This window comes from Macrosteles quadrilineatus, unplaced genomic scaffold (genome assembly GCF_028750875.1).
Source record: "Macrosteles quadrilineatus isolate MER2022 unplaced genomic scaffold, UCM_ALF_1.0 Scaffold_5__1_contigs__length_97177068, whole genome shotgun sequence".
Taxonomy (NCBI): domain Eukaryota; kingdom Metazoa; phylum Arthropoda; class Insecta; order Hemiptera; family Cicadellidae; genus Macrosteles; species Macrosteles quadrilineatus.
The window spans coordinates 75,959,264-75,982,524 of record NW_026542598.1 but is presented as its reverse complement, the minus strand read 5'-3'; the positions used below and the strand labels follow the sequence as shown (position 1 = coordinate 75,982,524).

Genomic DNA, 23,261 nt, shown 5'->3' with positions numbered 1-23,261 from the left:
TTGTCACACCTGTACCCTCCACGGTGTCAGCTCTCTCGTCCGTCCACCACGACACACCACCGACACCTTTCCCGTGTGCCAGCCTCCGCGGTGCCAGCTCTCTCAACCGTCCACCCCGACACGCCGACGGAAACTTTCGACACCGTGTGCCAGCTCTCTCACCGTGCCAGCTCTCTCACCCATGTACGTTCTCCCCGTGCCAGTTCTCTCAGCCGTTTAATAACACGGTGGTGCTAGCTCTCTCATTTTTACCCTACTAATGTCTACTTAAAAGTATAACATTTATTCTTGATTTAAATATAATTAGTTTAACAAGTACTTAGGTTTGCTGCATCAGGGAGGGTAAAACTGTTTGTTTTTTTTTTTTTGTAAAATGTGAATAGTTAGTAAGAAATAAAAACATTTTCCAAATTTGATCAAAATATGTTCACAAACAAGCAAACTACAACAGTTTACTTATTCTCCATAAGAATAACATGGGAATTTTAAATTTACAATTTTTTGGAATTTTCTCCGTAACCATGAGGCGCATAATAACGCTTCACTATACTAAATTATTTGTTTTTTTAAGCTCTACAAAATGGTTCGAAAAGAAATTGCTAAATTTTATGTTTTTTGGGTCAAAATGGGAAAAATCTATTTTTACCCCATAAAACCCCCCGTAAGCCCCCGTTCCCATAGTCCGATCATGCTGGATCGCGAACTCGTTCGAATAAACGTACGTTTACACGTTTGTACCAAATTTCATCAAAATCGGATCATTTTTGCTCGAGTTATCGTGCTGACGGACACACACACATAAATATATATATATATGAATTTGAACGGATGGTGTTTTTGGCCTCTAGGGACCTCAAAACGAAAAAAAATCGGTCCCGCGTCCAGGTCTTACCATGCGTACTACGGTAATAGCGTATTCCCTATATGGGAAATTCGCTAAAATGTATTAAATATAAAGATCGTTGACAGTAGTTTTACAAAAGTGGAAAACGTTCTAATTCGAATTCAATTGGTAAACACAATTTTCCTTCACAATTATTACAATTGGTTGTACCGATCTTGGGCCTAACAATGTGGGGAAATGGCCCCTTATGATAAACTATTGAAAAGATTGCAAATGTCTGGACATATTCTGTGCAGCATACAATCGCTCATTTCATTTCCTATTAACGATGAACAAGAGTTGTTCACTTGTTTAACTAAGTAAACTATTTGGACAAACAAAACCCCTGTGATTATCCATCATACTCAACAAATATCGAACATTTTATCAACTGTATCCAAGAATTTTAATACCGTTTCTGTTCGACTAACCAACACAAGTTAACTTCTCATGCCATAGTAAATTTTAAAGCTTATTTTCCGTGTCTAATTCATGTCCGGTGACACTGATCGCTAGTATCGATGAAATTCTTTTTCTGTTATTTTAGGGCAAATTTCATGATTTGTCTTTACTGTCTGGTTACCTATATAATTAGGGGACAAGTTATTGTTCATCGTTAGATCATTCTATAAACGATGTTTAAAATTACTGAAATCACAAGAAACAAATTGTAAACAAAATCCGACCTCAACAGTACACTGGACGGAACTAACAATAAAATTGGCTTCAGCTGCTCTATAAGGAGAATGTTTTATCTATGATTTAGGAGAGTAAGTATTGAACAGCCTGGTGCATCCCATTGCACTCTCCATCTCTCTCTAACTGCAGGTACAACATGTTCTGTCTCACTCCCACCCATCTAGGAGTATTGAACCCGGCTCGTGACACACTGTCTGCCCTGAACTGCACTTCGTTCTGTTCTTTGTTATTGAATCATGAATGATGAAAACGGAACTGGAGCAAGAGATTCTGAAGAGATTAATTCGTGGAGGGCAATCTGAGGAGATTATTCTGCAATAGAATTGTGCATTTATTAAGTGCAGTAATATTTTTATAATTTTTCATGGAAGTCGCATTTTATGTTTCTGGAGTGTAAATATAAAATGTAAGCATATATTCTATACTATGCGAAACAATGAACTTTAATAGTTCCAAAAATATTTACTTGTATATGTTTGCGGTCAAACTTTAAAAAGCGATCATGATTTGCTACCTTTTCAGTTTAAAGTTTCGTTTTTATTTCCATCGTTGTTTTTTTTATGTATTTTAAATGACATGTTTTTATAAACCAAATAGAAAAACTGTAGATTTTCATAAATCATGGTAGAAATGTCATAGCAACTACCACCTATCATCGCTTGTTGACAAGCTAATGGGAGAAAATATGTGTCGGATATCTGATACAGTTTATTTAACTAACTTATACTTATACAAGTTGTTGGTTTCATATTAGATTACAAAATAATGATATCTTTTAGGTTGGATTGTGGCTCTTGCGATAAAAATCCAAAACTATAAACCTAACTCTCGGACTCTCCTGTCATTCGGCGCTGTCCACAAAACATCGGAATGAATGGCTACGTTGGTTTACACCGATCGTTCATCAAAACACGACATTTTAAATCATAGTGTAAGTGTGAGCGAGTTGACTTGCTTGGATATCCTTCCACTAAATTCTCATTAACTCATTCCTCTTTACAGGCTTTTAGAGATTAGGAAACGGAATAATTGCGAAAGAAATATTCCTAAACAGTTGACCACATCACATACTGGGAGTAAATATAAGGTTTAACTAGTTGGGACTTAATTCTATATCGTATCATAGTTAAATAAAAATAACTAATGCAACCAAACTATAATTGGTAGTCGCTGCTTCAACAAGCAAGAACTAAATTTATATCGCAACAAATGTGAATTGAAAGTTCCATGTGTCATTGTTGTGATATGATTCAATTTTGTGGAGTCTTATATTTCTCCACTTGGAGTCTCATATTTCTCAGCCTCTTTGTAATTACTTTATATAAGCGGTATCATATATTTTTAATTGTTTTACAAATATATCTAGTCGTTTTCCGGTGATAATAGTTAATATCTTGAACTACCAACTTATCATAAAACTAATACAAAACCAGCGTATTGAGGGCGTGATTTTTAATTAATTTTCAATGTGTTTATAATACCTTTGAATTCAGAAAACAATAACTTAAACAAAACAAATCACAAGAAACATTTACACACAACAAACGCAAAAGCTGGCGTGTTCAGTGCATTATTTCTCGATCACAAATTAACAGATTGAAGAATGAAACCATATGTTTCACAAATCTAATTAGATTTAGTTGGTTTAATATCACCTGGGGCCCATTTCATAATAAAGTACAAACTAATATTATTAGTAAATCAGCTGATCGCCCGATGCAAATCTAATGGAATACAAGTGTAGTCTATATATATAAAATCCAATGTATGTTTGTCCTTTATGGACTCCGAAACCGCTCGACAGATTGTAATGAAACTTTCAGGCATTATTAAGCATTATTCAAGGATGGTTTGTGTGAAGTTTGGTGCAGATCCATCAAAAGGGCTCCGCCCCAGTGGCTCTGGAGTTTCCCATGTTAACCTTATGAGTACTCATATTTAAATGGAATTAAAGAATCTTAACAGCTGGTTCAACTAAACTATCTGATTCTGTGATGTTCAATAGCATTAAAAAGATAATAGGTTTACCAACAGGGTGCAGCACTATATTTTTTTAATTTATGAGAACAGCTAGCTTGCAACCAAAAGGTGAGTGAGCGTAGCGAACGAACTTCAACCTGGAGGCGAGTTAGCGTAGCGAACGAGCTAACCTGAAGGCAAGTGAGTGCAGCGAACGAGCTCCAACCCAAAGGTGATTGAGCGTAGCGAACGAACTTCAACAGCTAATTAGCAACCAAAAGGTGAGTGAGCGTAGCGAACGAACTTTAACCAGGACATGATTAAGCCATGCGAACGAACTCATCTTGAAAATCAACGAGCATTTGACATAAAACCACATTAGGACAGGACGACGTCTGTCGGGCCAGCTAGTTTATTATGAAATGGGCCCCTGGTGTTGATATTGTTTGGCGGTTAAAGTTTAAAGAAAATTCGACCGAGTCATCAAATAGGATTTTAAGTGTTACCGGCATGACAGCCACAAACCGACGTTTTAGAGGGTAAACCCCTTTAATTATAATTTTCCGTGGGATTTTCCTACACGAGGTTGAAAATAAGCATCTTGGCATCTTAGAAATAGTTTTAAATAATGTCCTTCCAATACGCCTTGATGTCCTTCTCAGTAATAAGATGGTAATTTTTAGGTGTATAGTAATTACATCGGCTAGAAGAGATACCTTCGGTAAACTTTAACCGTGTTTAAACTACTTTGACACGGTATTCGCTTGAATACCACAAATCTCCTTAAATTCTACATTACTCATATAGTGTGTTATATTTCATGTATGAGTTTTGTTTGAAGTATAAGTATTGTAAATGTCATACCTTTAAACCAATGATACTACTTAACTAATTCGTGCAGGTCTACTTGTTATGATTTATATATGTAATTATTTATTTCCAAACCTTTTTTACGAATGTTCCACATAAAAAATTACCGTATGTCTAATCTTAAATTAAATATTTTAGTGGAAATCCAATTAGGCAAAAGGAAATTCACAGTCTGCAGGTTAACTGCTACGGGGCTATTTATACAGTTATCAGGTAAAAAAGTGTTTAACACTTTTTTGAAATCTTTCACTAAACTTTAAATTATGTCCACTTATGATAAAATTAATTTCTGATTTAGTAAACGAAGAAAATGCTGAGGGTTATAAGTCTGAAACTTCGTGGTCTACTTAATAAACACTTAATTTTATTTACTAAACACGGATCATTCGATGCAAGTAATTTTCTACCTACAGTAAGGAGGTGAGAATAAAAATACAATACTTTACACCACTTCTACAATATAGGGCCTAAGTAAACAGGAACAAATTAACATAATATTTCCATACATTGAGTGACTCCTTTGTAACTCTAAGTGTCACGAAATTTAGATAACTTAACAATTTTAAATGATAAGTTCGTAACAAATTTTTCTACAATTAAGTTTCAAGCAAAATTGTAACAACGTCACGTACCTTATGGGGAGGCCTCGGATCGCTGATCAGTTTGGTGGTGGACCCCATAGGTGTGTGGTTGTGAGGGGGGGCTCCAACCCCCCCGCTAGTCACCATGCTCGCCCCCGTGGCTCTAGACACACTACTTCCCCCACTGACACTAGGACTTCCTTCACACGCGGACGGCGCGGTTCTACTGAGCGGCGACGGCGGAGTCGTCAGTCGATAGTCGCACAGGAACCGGAACACCCCACTGATCTCGTCCTCGGCGACGGTGCTGCTGCTAGCGGGGGGTCGCGGAGACCCGGGGAGAGAGATCTCCTCTCCGGAGTCATCTGAAGCCTGCAACATAGGAAATTGTTTAGAAACAGAAACAAAGAAGTAAAAGGAACTAGAATATATTTTCATTATCAAGAGGGTACAGTTAGTTGTGTGTTGTGTTCCTTAGTGCCAGGGGAAGGTTTTATGTAAGGATATTTATAATCCATACAAAAGTTATTTCGTAATTTGATTTAAAAAACGCCTTTACATTAGCTCACTCACTTCAACCTGCAGGCGAGCGAGCGCAGCGAACAAGTTCCAACCAAAAGTGAGTGAGCGTAGCGAACGAACTTCAACTATTATTAATGTTTTTGAGGTATACATTGTTTAGACTGACCACGTTTTGGTTATTATTGGAAAATTGTGTTGTATTTTTTTAACGTTATTGTGTGGAGTGTTTGAGTAAATTAATGAAAAATTAAGAGAGAAAAAATAAAACTCATGTTATCAAGAAGAACAGAAAGGAATAATGTTTATTTATGTAATACAATGGATTATCTTTTAATCATCAGCTGTTTTAGTAATTTAAAAATTCTAAACAGGCTAAAGAAAAATTTTAGATAAAAGAACTGAACATACTCCCGGCCTTGAAGTGTCCTCACTTCAACAGTTAGTTTAGAATAAAAAACATTGACACAGTTTGTCGTAGGCTGGCTATAGCATCTGGTTGCTTTTTTCTACTTTTTTCAGTTATTATTCAACGTTCTTATTTGATATTGACAGTAAAACGGCTTTTGCTATTCGTATTCATATTGCAAACACTCATATGTAAACTGAAAGGATAGATTGTAATTATTCTTAATATGGATCAGAATGAAGGGTGAGGTTAAAATGGAATAAGATGATACGTCAACTAAGATTTATTTCTTATAAGATTTGCCATTTCTTTAGCCAGGTCCATTTACTATAACATTCCAATAATCAAGCGCAGTGGCTATCCAGTTTCAAACATTCAAAATGCTACCGACTTAACAGAACAAACAGGCAACATTTTGATAGGAAACGTGAGCTAAGTCCTGATTCGGGACTTGTTTGATGTAAAAGAAGTATGGAGCGACAAACAGTACACAAAGCCAAAGAGCAAAACATTGTGAGTTATTGCTAAAGTTTTCTGAAACTCTTGAGCTGAATCTGTGAATCTAACAACACGGAGTAGTGTAAAACTCCAGCAAAGTTTGCTCTCGATACTTCACACTATACAAGATTTATATTAATTAGTCTCGACTGCTGATTTAAAATGACGATATGAACATTGGTACATGACACTGTAATTAATGCGAACATTTGATTTAAAATAAGGAAGGTAAAAACAAAAAAAAACAGTCTAAGGAATTGTCTTTACTTTGGTTTAGCTTTATCATGAAAGGTTATATGTTCAACATTGTTTGTGACTAGTTTTTTTCTATATAGCCAACAGTACAGTAATAACAATTAAGTATTCACAAAATACAAGTTTGGAAAATCCCAAAGATTACAAACAAAATACAGTGTATCTTCAACACGTACTTAACATCAATCTTAAACATAATGTAGTTTATATAAGACAATCTATTTTTCCTACAGTTACCTAACAATGTACATGTTCTCTCACTGATTTGAGAAAGCAAAGTGGCCAATTCGCTCAACATTGTCTCACTCTAATTACTTTGTCTCACTCCAGATTTGCAACGTGAAGGAACGAAATAGTGAGCGTGTAACATGCAGGCAACGTCGTATGCGCGCGAAATACGTTGGCAGCACTGGCTGTAAATCAGCTGGTCAGCTGTTGTACTGTTGTATTTGTCACTTCACGTTAAATGTTATATTAAAAGTTCACTTCTGTGTAAAAATAGGTTATGTTTCTTCACCAATTTATTTGTTTTATGGTAACTGTAGGAAAAGTATAATGTGCAACTCGAGTTCAAAGTACAATTGCCTCACTCAAGAAACCATTCCTCACTCGCCTACGGCTCTTGAGTAAGGATTTCTCTCGAGTGAGTCAATTGCTCACTTTTCTCACTAGTTGCACAAATAACTATTTCACTTCAATTAGAATAACACACAATTTTTAATTCCATGTTCTGCCAGTAACCGCCTTGAAATTAGTAAATAAACATATTTTACCTCAAAACCACATTTCTTCTTATAGCGCGATTGTTCTTCTACGCTTGTTTCTTAAAACCACGCTTTGTTATGTTGTAAAGAATAATATATTTCAAATTGAATATGTAAAATATTTATAGTACAGTATATTTTTTTTTTAGTTTTAAAAATGTATGAAAACACCAATTTTTCAAAAGTTTTATTTTCTATAAAAAGTCTAACCAGTTTGTAGATAGTTCAGTACTACAGTTCACCTTTCTACTGTACCGACTCACTCCTTGCTTTGCTGTAAACGTTCCACGCACGGGCGTTAGTCTATGTGGACGGGCAAATGCAAGGTTAAAAGAGGCCGCCAACCTCTTAAAAAAAGTTTTCAAATGCTTATAGGCATTTTTAACATGACGTGTAAAAGTACAGTAGATAGTAAATTCTGAACATGTTTAGATGTTTTGTGTGGAACATCCGAACGAAGATGTGATTTGGAAGGTTGTTTGAAAATTTATCAAATTAAAGAAATCGAGAATCCCCTGAAATGTTGATCATTTCATAAATCAATGTTAAAATGAATAAAAAAAGCATGTTCTTGCTTCTTATATAAAAAATAATTTGTCTTTCAAGCACTTTCCAATGGAATGTATGGTTTGCAAAATAGATTTTTGGAAATAAATTAAAAATACAACAAGAGATTGGAAATTTGACTAATTGTGATACAAGTCATGTGTGTCATAATTTATGTCTAAGTACAATTTTTACATACTCTTTCCAGCCAAAATATTGTATTTCTTTTTAGAAGCAAAATACCGTGACATATATTTTTAACACATTGTATCCTCGTCTGACCAAGACGTTTTTATGCCAAGCACCACCTAAATGGGCTTAGTCTGTTATTTTCCAGGTAAAAACAAGATAAATGACGTGAACACTTTTTGTGTATCTCCTACTTTACAAAGGAAGGATTTTGAATAAAACCTTTCAAAGTGTTTCGCATTAGAACAAGATTTTTTTAGTTTTGGAAAATGTTGATAAAAGATTCTCAGGACCATTGGGGTTTTAAGTCCAACCGTAAAATAATTTAACGTTATGAATATACTCATTCATTATGTTTGATTTATAATTTACATACATTCATTCATGCTTTTAAATTATAATAATCATGCTCACATTGCAGAATAAAGAAGGAGACGAGTGAATTAACAGGGTGTCAATAAAAAAACTTTCAGGACTTTGAGAAATGAATCATCATACTAAAAGGAAGACAAGAGTAAAACCTATATGTAACCGAAAATGCATATTTACCCAGATATCCGCCATTTTGTTTGTTATACAAAAATATTTTTATCTGTGAAGTTTTTCATTCGATGATAATGAAATTTGGTATGCATGTTAACATACACAAGACCTATTATAGAAAAATAGTAAAGTTGCTCCAATTGGAAATTTCAAAATGGCAGCCGTTTGTTCTTTTATAATTTAAATAACCCAAAAACGGATAATTCTATGAATAAATGTCAGTGATACTTTTTTGAATTTTTAATTCCCTATCAAACGATATCAAGAACAAAAAGTTCGGACGACAAATAACAGAAAAATAACGTGTTTGGTGTAAAAATAAGGCAAAGTTAGCCGAGGAACACTTAATTTTGCCTGATCTTACAACTAAAAAATTCTATTTTTCTATTCTTTTTAGGAAGATGATTAATTTTCCAAAGTCCTGAAACGTTTTTTATGGACACCCATAATTAATGATGATAATAATGCTTTTAAAATCCAGGTCGACACTAGATAACAACACTTTTATTCTTATTCTAATTCTGGACCCATATGCCGATCATCATTCATCAATCATCAATTAATGATGCTATCTAACAAAATATCTACGTTTGATAGTAACAAGTGCAGGGTTTGGACGGTTCCATAAACAATCGTAACATATAAAATGGCGTAGAAAACACAGATAAAGATTAAAAATACGAGCAATTGAATTTATAAAAAAAACACTTCATAAAAATGTCAAGAATGGCCATAGTTCTTACGACAAAAGGATTATTTCATTACCAGGAACCATTATTCTGGGAAACAAAAAGATGTTGACTAATTATTTTTAGTTATTTTTAAATAGCTCTAGTACAAACCAACTACATCTGAAACATCATTTGGATATTGTCTACGTTAGATAGTAGCAATACCAGAATTTAACCTCCCACCACAAAAAAAAAAATAAATAAAAATAAAAATACAAAAACACTTAAAAATATAATGGCATGAAAACACACAAAATAAAAATAAAAATGGGCTACAAACAATTGTTATGCATGCTATTTCGAAATAAATGCACAATTTTAAACTTTTACGTAAACTATTTTTTGTACGCCTAATTTAAACCAGACGAAACAGACTGTCATCAATCTAATTTATCCATCATTACAACTGATAGATTTCAAGGCAAATAGTAACAAAATCAGAGTAAAAAGTTAGCAGAATGCAGCCACTGACTGTAGCTGTAGGTTCTGGTATTGATTTCCTTAAATAATGCACTGGAGGGGAAAAGCCCTCAGACGACTTGAATCTCTAGCCTGGAAACATTTACACCATCTCCTGCAGGATTAATGACTTGAGGTTGTAACTTATCGTTAGCAAGTCTCCTGCAAGTGTGCAAGCTCAGTTGTTACGACACAAAACTAGTTTGTAGCTTTCCTACGTTTCTTTTCCAGTTTTTTGCTTATCGTCCTCAAATATTTCTTTGGTTTAGCCTTTGGCTATTCTGCTTTGCAGTTTTTTGTGTGGTTTTGCGCCACTGGTTCTCGGCGTTTTTATTGGGATTTGTCCTATCCCAGATTTTGACACTGACGGTACAAGTATCACGTATTGGGAGTGCGTAAAAATACATTGGTGTATCTACGATTACTGCATACAACATTAGATATTGAACGTAGAAATATCGTACGTAAATTTGAAGTGGTCAGGAATTGAAATTACTGGCAAGATTAGAAACTAAAAATCCTAAACTAAACATTACCATTACGAAGATTGCTTAGAGAGTACCACGTAGGTTAAACCCTGCTAGGGAAATTGCAGTTTCTAGTAAGGTTTCTGGGTTTCTAGTAAAGAAGAATGGGGCGGAACAGTACACAAAGTCAAAGAGCAAAACATTGTGAGTTATTGCTAAAGTTTTCAGAAACTTTTGTGTTGAATCTGTGAATTTGACAACTACGACATAGAGTAATGTAAAACTCCCAGCTGAGTTGGTGTTTGTACTTCTTTCTCTTTGTCCGTTCACTGTTATCTGTTTACGTTTTTGCGAGGGAACGGTCCAAACCCTTTACTCTATCTAATGTCGACCTTCTGTTGACCAATGACAAATGACACTCCGTATCACCTCTATCGGGATCGAATCAGCATCAGCAACCTTCGTATTTGAAAAATAACACTATAACCATTGGGCTAACCAGAAAGGAAACAAAACCTTTTCAAATTACAGTTAGAGTCGACGATATAGCAATGAAGGAATAACACAATTCAATTTAAACTAATAAAATAATACTAGTGTACCTGTTGCTCGAAATCGAGCAATTTTCAAGTGCCGGTATTATACAAAAGTTATTTTAAAACTACAGTAATAACAGTCATAATTTTCGATGAGTTTAAAAGACCCGACTATGTAACTAATTGAAATACTCACGCTATTTAATAGCGCTTTGAAATAATAAGCGCTTCTTGTAAAAATATTTTAGCATTTTTTGGCCATATTTTTTAGTGTTTTATACAAATGTTTCCCGACTTAAAGCTATTACCAGTTAACATTTCTTGCGTGTATTTATTTGATCTGACTTTAGGTAGGTTTAATTTACCATTGTGACAAAATGATGTGTATATTCTTCATGGTTTTTTTACTTCCAAAATAAGTTGCTTAGCATAACTGGCAAAAATGATTCATCTCACCAAGTGATTGTGTACCTGGATTCCTTACTGTGAGACCGGGCCTCTCCTCTACTCTTCTCATACGTATAAGATTTCCTGTTAATTGTCTCATCCTCCAGTTTTCAATATTTCTCCTTTAAACTCAAGAAACTGTCTGTTCTTCCAACAAAACTGATTGACTGTTTAGATTTGTCTATAACCTCATAAATATTACAAAAATCAATATTTACTCCCAAAAAGTTGGAGTTTCTTTTTATATACAGCTGTTTTTGTTTTTAAATTTGTTTTCAATGTAATTCTTATGCAATGGGGAAAATGCGACCTTTGAGAGCGTCTCGTGCCCTTAAGGGTAAGAGTTTTTAAATTCGTAAACCTTAATGCAAAACTACGAATTGGGACAAACATTTTGACACCTCAAACGTTAAAAATCGGTCCAGAAATAACGGAGGAGTTTTGTTCACAAAAATAACAGCCCTCACGTATTAATATAAGAGACAATAGAACGTTGAGCCCCTCAATGTCACAGTAAAAATTAAGCTTATTTACTTTTTTTTACTGTATTTCAATTATCCTCGATACACGGGGATTTAAGTGTAATGGAAAAAGTGCATTCCGTAACCATAAAACCTACGTAAGATAAAATAAGCTCATTTCATAATGTATTTTTTGTTTTAAGGAGTATGAAAAATTGATACTGACTGACTAATATTGACTAGATTTTAAATTTTGATTAATTAATAAGAAAGGGCTTACTTATATTTAAATTTTTGGTTGAATTTGACACAACTTCCGTTTAAAAATTGTTCCCATGGGAGTATAATTTAGCATAATAACTATGGAAAAACCTATCTTTAACCTATCTCTAAAACCTATCTCTAAAACCTATCTCTAACTATCTTTAAGACTAAAAAAATACCAAAATGTGTAATTCTATACTGTTAACGATTGCTAGGAGCGAATTTCAAAGAAAAGGTACTGTTGTGTTGTGTTAACTACTGACGGATATTCAAATACGAAGGTCATCTACAATTCTATCATATACAGTAGGTTTCACTTTCTACAAACCGTGATCCATACATAAAGTATTTATTTAATGGTAACTGTGTGGGTTAAAAATTTTAAATATATATGGCTGAATAGAATGTGAACTGATTGAGTTTACACCCAAGCATTGTTTACTATTCAAGATTAAGTTTCTAAGTAAAGCGTAAGATAATATTGTAAGATACTTGTAATATTCGGATATTTCTCAACAGAAAGTAGAGAGAAAAATCAACCAATTTGTGAAATTTATCTCTTTCGCCTCAGGTTTGGTGCTGCAGTGTTAAAAGTTTCATGGACTGATGGGATGCGACGAGTTTGGAGAAATATCTTCCCTTACGAGTACTTTGAATTGGCCTAATAAATACACTCTGTCTAACCTCAACAAGCAACTGTTGAGGTGGACGATAATATGTTCAATCCTTGAAGAGAAGTGTTGTCCTTGTTAATGTTACAGCTATTATGCAAACCACTGAAACATTTTAGTTAACATTTTTTGTCTTTGTTTTTCTGAAAAAACAATATTCAAATTTCAATTTCATATAACTTAAACTTGAAACTTGAATATAAAAAGTTTCAAGTTTCAAAGTATCTCGAAAAAAATACACTCTAGATATCGTATCTCAACATATACGAAGCAAAACGGAACTACACTCGTTTTAATAAGTAAATAAATATGCAAGTTGGCATTGTTTACAAGGGTTTTGTGAAAATTAGACTTGGTTTAACGGTCCCAGGCTCTTATTTTATTTTTTTATTTTTATTTTTTATTTTTTTTTATTTTAGGAGTTTATCTTACTCCTAAAGCACCAACGAAATACTGAAACTTTCAAAGTGATAGTGTTATGGACAATGATTATCTTATCAGATTGTTCTGCAGCTACCTATTGACGAAATAAAGTACTTTCACGAAAATCTAGAAAGTTTGTATTACTGTATTCCATCGGTTGATAGGCGATTTCCACAGCATGAGCTAACCGCAAGAAACTAATATTGTAATTTTAGTAAACTGTAGGCTCAATTAGGTTTCTTAACCATTAAATAGCTTTATATCGATGCATCTAATGTTGTTCATGCATATTGTACTCAAACACATTCTCTATATGACCCAAAGATGACAAATATCTCATTCATAAATTAACATGCTGGGACTATACAAACGGAAGTTCCAAAATCATAGGCCAAACGTTTCTAGATGGTATCAGACGTAGCTATCCTATCTCAGGGTGTATTATAAGTGAAGCATTTGAATTTATAAGTATGCTAGTCAAGTACATAGCTCGACAATGACATATTGACATGTTTAGCTGGCCAGTGACGGCCTAGCACTTGCCAATGAAGGATTCAATCGTAGTTACGCCTCGTCTCCCGCCGTACTAGGCAAGGCCACTGTGCCATCATGCATTGTGATTTCTAGAATAATGTTGTTTGTATTGCCATGTGTGAGGGAAATCAACAAACTGATGAGGAATTAAATATTGATTAAAATTGAAAATTCCATATAGAAAATTTATATTTAACTTTTTTTTGTAGCGTTGGGGCATCTAATTAATTATTATGTCCTTTAAAACTAGAATACTTTTTGATATACATTATTTTGAATCCACTATTTACTTAGATAAAAGACTGCTGTATTGTACAATAATGCTACTTATAGGAGAAAGATGGGTTTTTTCGCCCAACTTGTTTATACATGCGTTGCGAGGCTAAACACATTTGATCCCTATGTTGAAAAGTAATAAACTAGAAGTACAGAAGTTATACATTTCCTTACCGTCCGAAAAACTTCGATTGTAAATGATCGAATATCGAGAGTAGGGTGTGTGATATGTTGCCAGACAAGAGTTAGCGTCTCGGTCTTTCATGTGAGAAGGTCGTGTTTGACCTATCTACTGTACAAACCTTCGATGACTTAATACTGTAATACAAAAAAATAAACAAACCCAATTACCAGCGAAACTGAGGAACCTCTACGATTAATTATTTAGAAGGCTCGGCAAATGGTGAATGAATCAAGGTGTAAATACTTCGACTTGTTATAACCGATTGATAGTGGTCAACAATCGGAAAAACATGCCTTATACAGGGTGAGTTTTAAATGCCCCCCCCCCATACTTTTTTCTACATTTTTTCAAATATCAATCCCAGACCACTTCCAAACATTGTTGGGTAGTAAGTACTTCATTTTGACAAGGTGGTCATTTCCGTCCGCCATCTTGGATCCGCCATATTGGATGCAAAATATTTTTTCAAATGTAAAGGTGGGGTTGCGACCCATTATTCCGAACTAGATTTTTACTCTGATTACAATGCCACAAACCGTTTTTAAAAATCTTGATTCATTCCAAAGTTATGAGGGCTTTTTAAAACTTTATTTTTGGCCCATTTTAACATTGTGCATTTACAAACTAAGGCCATAATCTCAAAATAGTGCTAGATAAAGATAAGTATACACTACCAGTCATTGTTGACCTACTTTCACTTGGTTATGGCTGATGTATTTTTTTCGGCCACCATCTTGGATCCGCCATTTTGAAATGTGATAAATTATTTTAAATATGAAGGGGGTGTTGTGACCCATCATTTCGAACTACTTTTTTAAGCTGAACTCAAAGTTGCAATTCATTTTTGGTTATCAAGCTTTATTTATGAAATATTGTAATTCTTTTGTTAAAAATGTCAATATTTCAAAATCAAAATATGAAAATCAAAAACGGATCATGGAATTGAGTTTAGCTTAAAAAAGTAGTTCGAAATGATGGGTCACAACACCCCCTTCATATTTAAAATAGTTTATCACATTTCAAAATGGCGGATCCAAGATGGCGGCCGAAAAAAAATACATCAGCCACAACCAAGTGAAAATAGGTCAACAATGACTGGCAGTGTATACTTATCTTTATCTAGCACTATTTTGAAATTATGGCCTTTGTTTGAAGATGCACAATGTTAAAATGGGCTACAAAAGTTTTAAAAAGCCCTCATAACTTTGGAATGAATCAAAATTTTTAAAAACGGTTTCTGGCATTGTAATCAGAGTAAAAATCTAGTTCGGAATAATGGGTCACAACCCCACCTTTACATTTGAAAAAAATATTTTGCATCCAATATGGCGGATCCAAGATGGCGGCCGGAAATGACCACCTTGTCAGAATGAAGTACTTACTACCAAACAATGTTTGGACGTGGTCTGGGATTGATATTTGAAAAAATGTAGAAAAAAGTATGGGGGGGGGACAATTAAAACTCACCCTGTATAACAATGTGTAAACATAAACAGCAACTTAATCTTCTAATCACATTCGCTCATGAAACTTGAGATCGAGTCGTAAAACGTCACTTTGGACGCTAATGATGCAATATTTCGCTAGAGTAAACCTGTTTACATTTCACGTTTATGGAAATTAGTCCAAAAATGTTGTCACTTGTTCCAAAAAATATTGCGAGAACGGCCTTCCAGTCAGTGGCCTTGGCTGGGCCCTCAAGCGCGACAGTTCTAGCCCAGTAGACCGCTGGTTCCCACCCGGGCCCGTTACACATGTCTCCTACACCGATCACTACACGGCACAGGATGACCCGGTCTCACACATGGGAAATACCTCTGTCAGACCTAGACAAGTCCCATCGTGGGGAGTTGAAATGCGGTAAACGGCCTAAATTGTACGATTCGAGTAATCGTGAAAACTTGTGATTGTAATCTAACCTTCGAAAATAATGAAAACCTGAAGAAACGTAACTCCGAAAACGACAACAACGTGAGATTCAGCCTGGGTTGTTTAGAGGATATAGTGCTCGCATAGTAACCAAAATGTTGCTGTCCTATCCTGAGGAAAGATGATGGAAGCGGATTCAGAACTAGACCCTCCTGATGGGCTTCCTATAACATTGGGCTTCTAATACACAATCCTGATGATCAGCTGATCTTGGTCAGGATTAGATGACAAATTTGTTACTGACCAAAGTCAGCTGGTTCCAAGTCCAGACTCACCAGGGGGTTTTATGGTATGGTCACCTCATCCTTCACTGGTTAGGCACTTTACATAGAAATCCCAAACTCTGACGATGGCAGTTCATCTACGTTCATTTTCATCCTGATACAACTTTAATTTGCAATGGAATGTCTACTATTCTCCACAGTCCAAGATAGTGTACCACGACGTGATCTGTTGTAACCACGACGCAGTCTAGTATTAACAATAATCTATCGTGGGTGTGACAGTCTGATCTGACTGGTGGGCGAGACATGGTCCAATTAACTGGTATCTGAGATTTCGTAGCACTCCTGTTGACACGTCACAGGTTATCAGCAATCACAGTTAGTCACAGGAACAACGATTAATTACACATATTATTGCAACTGTTAAATTAATCACCAGAGCGGCGTCAGAGATTTACAGCTCTTCAATTAGTCACTAAACTTAAACAATGCTGATAGTTATAAACTGAACTAAAACTTATAAGTTTAGTGAACAGACCAATACAAGTGACAATACTTAAAAACTGCATTGCAACTAATAAGTTAGTTGCCAGAACAATACAATAGCTGATAGTTACAAACCATACTCCACTTTATCAGTTGAACACCAGAACAATCCAAGTGCTTATAAACTGTTCTTCAATTTATCAGTAAAACTTGATTGCAGATGTAAACAAATAGTTAAGACAAAAGTGATGATAGTTTCAAGCTGCATTGTAACTGATAAAGTCGCCAGGGCAATCTGAGTGCTGCCTACAGTAAGAATTACAAACTGCATAGCAACAGAAAAGATAAACATGATCAGTTAATCACCGGTGCCAGTGGTTCACAAACTGCAAGTGTGATGTGTCTGGTATGCATGATTCACGATCGTTCACGTGGTTCAATCAATCATCAGTGGGATTTTCGTAGGTTAATTAATTACTCCATCAAAAGCACTGGTGATGGCATCGTTAAATAAACGACCGCATTGCGAGGTGGTCCTGGGATCCCTTCTGCGATCTTTCAGAGGAAGAGAAGGAGTCGTGGCTTTGGTATGTTGAAAGGGAGGGATCGTGTTAAATAGAGTATATCAATTCTAATGGATTTCGTGAATGAGGATTGTTTACCATATTTTGGATGAAAAGTGTAGTTGAAAAGAAAGTGAAAGAAATGTAGGTACTTTAGCTATTTACTGAAGAAATGTAGACATTCTTGCATCAACAAATAAATAGTGCTTTTTGACTTGGTTATTAGCAAAGTAGATGAAAGACCCATCCACATAACCTATGTATCTTCTTGTACACCGTGAGTCTTATAGTTGCAATGCATAATGGATTGGATAATGGAGTTGGATGCTATGTGATGGGGAACAAAGGCAATTATTCCAAATCCTTTTTAAGCTACATATATCATTAATGGTTATCAAACGCCCAACTACTATTTGGCTCATTTCTATTCCCGAGTCAGAACACCTGGACACCCCAATATTTAAAATATTGCTGTGTCCAAAATCTATGCTTCTACAGCTCTTCCAGTTGGATTTAAAAGGTTTCTACTATGTCCTTTGCGTCTAGAGTATTTTGATAACTATCTGAATCTGTTTGTCGTAGCTCGTTGCTCTCTCTAGAATTAAATGAAACACAAAATTACAAGTCGGCTCCCATCTGTTGCACATTAGTGTCTTATATTTCTGTTTGTCTCGTCATCCTCATTTTCCTCGACCCCGGAACCGGTCCTGTGACCTTGACCCTGGTGACCACGGATGATCAAGCAGTGACGTCACAGTCGTGACCGATGCTTCAAGGATGACTGGAAGCTGATTAATTGGGCAACCTCAGCTAATGGTAAAGATTCTACGCTGCAGGAGTTACACGCCGACGGTGGATAAAAAACGTGGAGTTTCCTTTGTATTAATTGTATTCACAATACAGGGTATTCAAAAAATACGTGCCATCACAGCCTGCAGGGTTGGACGAAATCAGGACAGAGGTTCAGGAAACATGTACATCATACAAACTATACGAATCTTAAAGGCGGTGACACACTATCGATCTTTTCCCCGATCAAGACCCCGAACCGAGCAGGGAGAAGGGAGAAGGGAGGTAAAAATCTGCAAATTTTCAATCCGAACATTTCCCCGAACAAGACCAAGACCAGACAAGTTCTACCGAGCGCGACAAAGGGAGTTTAGAGAGAGATGGAGAGCGTGTGTGAGTGAGAGCGCAGAGGCAATAATACTAAAACAGTAATACAACATGAAATAACATGTTACAGAATAATAATTTTGATTTCCTTTAATAATATTTATGTTTATATTAATTTTTAAAGATTTAAAGTATAACATCAATTACTAAATTCAAGTTAAACATCATTGGTATCATTGATTTAACGGTTTCAACTTGTAAAATACATTTTCAACCTTGACCAAACAAACATCAAAATTACAACATAAATGCCCATAATATATAACGGCAAAAAATTACCCAACATTTATTTTAGCAATTAAAGAGTTTAAATTCCATATTAAATTAGAACTATCAACGCTAGCGCAGGCGGCCGCTCGGTGCGGCGCTCGCGACGATGTACGGGGCAAAAAATATACCGTGACACACTATCGTACATCACTCCGTACATCGGACCGATCTTTTCTTTGATCTTTCACCAAAAAACCGCCTCCAGAGCGCTCGTCTCCCTGCTCGGCCTGATGTCTGGTTCGGTGTACGGACCCAGTACGGACCCGTGACACACTATCGAACATGCTCCCTTCGACCTCCCTTCTCCCTGCTCGGTTCGGGGTCTTGTTCGGGGAAAAGATCGATAGTGTGTCACCGTCTTAATAGCTATGTCGTGCGCGACTTGGTGCTGCTGCAACTAATAATATTTATCAATACAGGTCATTCTTGTACTGTTCCGGCCATCCCTTCCTTTGCTTGATAAGTTCCACGCGGGGCGAAGAGACCGCAAATCTCTTCAAACATAACACAACTTCTTCTGTACTTTTTTGCATTGTATTGTAACATTTCTTTCCTCTGAAAAATTAGTTTTGAAAATTGTAGTTTGTGAGTGTTAAAGTCTGTATATGCGTTTTCTGCACTGTCAGAATTTTAAAGTATTTAACACCCTGTACAGATTGAATATCATGACAGTGATGAGATAGACGTGGCAAACAATGAGTTGCTCTTAAAGTTACTTGGATTGCAACAATTTCCCGAACAAGTATGCTGGGCTTGCAGTCTACACTGAGTCATCAGCTGATAAGAGAATGACTGTTTTCTGCAGAACTAGGTGAGAGATAACAGCTGTGGACGATTGTTAAATCTTGTCGAAACAGGTGAGATAGCCGAACTAAATATTACGTAACTCTGTATAGGCTACACTATGTTACGAAAAAATGACGTTACTGTCTTAAGATATTATTATGACCAAAAAATATTGTGGGCAACCATTTGCAAAGTGATTACAAATGTTATATAACTTTGTCTTTCATTTAATATTTCATATAAAAATGATACATCGGATGCTGAGAACTAGGCACATGTAACCATGTTAACTCTTACTGTATCTTTTCCCCTTATTAGTCTAGATAACAGTATAGAAATTATATTAGTGGGCTCGAGACTTGGGAGGTGTCTATAAAAGTCACATAATGTAAAACTAAACCTTAACCAACCTAACAAAAAGATTAAAAATGTCGTTAATAGGGCGAAATTATTGAAAGGTGTCTATAAACGTCGTATGATATGATTAAAAATGTTAAGCTTACCTGACCCTATTGATCATATGCAATGAAATTAAAGTACCCAATATTTCAGGCAAATGTTGAAATAGTATGTAATGTCGACAACTTATATGGGATATCTTACTGTTGAAACGGGTGTAGAGAGAAAAAGCAACCCACAAAATACAGAACCTAGAACCAGAATCACAATGTAGCACAATAAAAGGTTGGACAACCTAGCTCTATACAAGTACCTTCTTATACGAATGAAATATGGACTGAATTATGGACAAGAACAAGTTAATGGTTTCAAATCGTAATAAGTAAGTAATAATTCTTAGACGAATAGCCTATAATAATAAGCAGTTTAAGTCACAAAAATGTTAGGTAATATTGATGACATAACAAAATGTCGAAAATATTTTAGCGCGCTGTATAAATATGAACCTAGGTAGTCTCGGATAATTTTATAGTGGCAACAAATAAGTCTCGACAACTTTTGTGGGAGACAAAACCCTCAATGTTCTGATTTATGACGACACTTATAGACCCGTGATCAATTCCCTCTACAGTGCCAGTGCTACATCCACGAATGTCACCTCTTGCAGTACCTTGCTCGTACAAAACTTGAAAAAAATATCGTGATATTCAGTCCAGTGAGCCGAAACCGAAACCCCACCGGCCTGACGCTGTTTTATGAGGACCAGGTCCTCTTGAAAATAAGTTTTTTTTTATTCGAGAACGTGAATGCCTACTGTAGGCTATTTACAGAAATTTACTTTATAAAGATGTACTTCATGACCTGATTAAAACTACAGCAATAAAATGGTACCTACTTGTAATTATTTTGGTAGGCTATAGGTCTAAATGGGACCTACACATAGTACACACCCTCCGTTTTGGTTTTGGATTGAAACGTTGAAACTGGCACCAAAGCGATCACGGGTGTCTCTATATCACCCGAAGATAATTCTTAACTTTAGTAACTTCCAGACAAATCCCAACATTTCACGAGGTATTGGTGGATTTTCCCCACGAAATCATCTAATTTTGTACTTAAAATAGTGATTTCTGCAGTGGATTACGCATGAAAATGTAAAATAATGCAAATTACAGTTTACTTTCAATATTAATTGATTTTACTACCGTTAAAACACAGAACGTCTAGTATAAGTTGACGTCAAGTGTTTTCATTATAAGTTGTATAATACGTTTTACAAGTTTGTTATTTTATTTCTCATATCTAAAGAGGTGTAGCATTTAGTTTCACTTGACGGAAAGTAGCAGAACCTACGTAATGAAACATAATTTTACGTCATTCAATTGCACAAATGTCTGTCTCTAACCGTAATGTCTGCCATTTTAACCGTGATGTGTGTGAGGTAAAGGTAAAAGGTTATGCCATCTTTGACACTTTAAAAATAACAACGACTTAAAAAAATAACCAATCCAAAAGGGCAAATAATCTGAAAAGTGAATTTGACCTTCTAAAACAATAACAACCAAATAACAAAATACTTTCCAAACTCGTAAACAGAGAACTTAGAGAAGACCTAGAGGGTGACTGGATTTATTCTAAGACTAAAGCTAAAGGTATAAGGAAGTCTGTTTAAATTTAATTGTAACTCATCATTGGCCAATTAACTAATTCGTTTAGTAGTTTCTAGAAGCTCGTGCTCAGAATAGAGTTTTTTTACTTCAACAAATATATTATGTCCGCCTTCTCACAAACTTGTAAGTGTAATCTCGAGTAAGCCTACTTATAGTTCAAATTAAATTATGTGCAAAAGTTATGAAATTGTTTTACAAAACATCTTTTAAAACTAGTATGTCTACCTACTTCCAAATGCAAAGGTAAAAACAGTTATGGTACCTATGTGTATTTCCCCCAAAATTGTACTAAAAAACTTTAACATAGTCCTATTTGAAATTTTCTGTGTACCACTTCCACAATTTTGCAAACTTCACGAGACCAAGCTGTGGTGTAAACACTAAGAATGTAAATTCATTTGTATGAATGGTTTATAGTAGCTTGTGTATAATATATAGTAGCCTACACAATTAATTTTGATAAACGATAAAGACCAAAGAAAATGTTAATTTTGAAAAACTTTCTGGCTTTTAACGTAAATTTCATCTGGTACGGTAAAGCTGCATTGAAATAATTGCAAAATTAACATACAAACACAATTAAATACTCAATGTTATTCCCAGAAGATCACGCGGTTGTTTGTATTTTAAAACCAAAATAATGTAGAGTTAAGGTAAACTGGACTGAAATTACGTGGTTAAATTAGGTATACGACGATTGAATGTAGCCTACCTATTAAAATACTAACCATCAAGGAAATATAAGTCCAGTTAGAGCCATAAATCAACTTCATTCATAACCTAAATCGGAAACCATTAACACAATGACATTCAAACTACACTATTGAAGCCAAACACTTATTGATAATACGGTAAAACGTCATACACTTGATGAAAATTATGAATGAGTTTGCTACTGGACATAGAGAGGTCTAGTGTAGATGTTGACAATCGTGATTAAATGAATGGTGAAGGATTTACCAACACAAAAGACCATGAAAAAATACACGAAAATGTTTAAGATTAGTGACATTGTGAGAGGATGTTAACATTGTTGACGATTATGCATTCAATGATGCTACAGAGAAACAAAGTGTAGACAATCGTAGTGCATTGTGTTATAATGCACTGCCAAATACGAAATACAAAATATACCCGAAATGATGACGCATTTTTCAGATATTGACGTTCTTGTTTTCAAAAGTAAAATTGTACGAGTAAGTTTACAGAGAAACGTCTAGCGTGGATTGTAATACAAAAATATAACTCATCAAGACCACAAACAAAACATACCCGAAATATCGCATTGTTCCTGTTTAAAACTTAATGAACAAGAATCAAAGACTAACAACATTTACAATCTCTGATAACAGACACAGACTTACCTGTTTGTTTGGCTTCATGTTGAGATGGGAGGCTGTGTTATCACTCGCGACACCGCACAGACTACCACCTGCAGCTGTGATAACCTGTCCAAGGTCACTGATAGCTGCTGACATCTGGCGGCGGTCTAGAGCGGTAGCGGCAACGTCGCAACGTAGGCCTACCACGAGACTGTACCTGTACCTCACTAGTGGGAACACTTGTGTGTTCTTCTTGTAGGGTTAACTC

At 35.3% G+C, this 23,261-nt stretch overlaps 1 protein-coding gene across 1 annotated transcript in view; it reads right to left on the bottom strand.

Annotated features, from left to right (window-relative positions):
* The window catches only part of LOC128994836 (sodium-dependent nutrient amino acid transporter 1-like), a 90,049-nt gene extending 66,924 nt beyond the window's left edge, over window positions 1-23,125 (bottom strand). The window contains exons 1-2 of the mRNA XM_054419642.1: window positions 23,036-23,125; window positions 5,044-5,364 (exon numbers count right to left, since the gene is read on the bottom strand). Of these exons, the coding sequence (XP_054275617.1) occupies window positions 5,044-5,364; window positions 23,036-23,053 (339 nt within the window). The 5' untranslated portion in view covers window positions 23,054-23,125. The remainder of the gene's footprint in view (window positions 1-5,043; window positions 5,365-23,035) is intronic.
* Window positions 23,126-23,261: the final 136 nt, after the last annotated feature.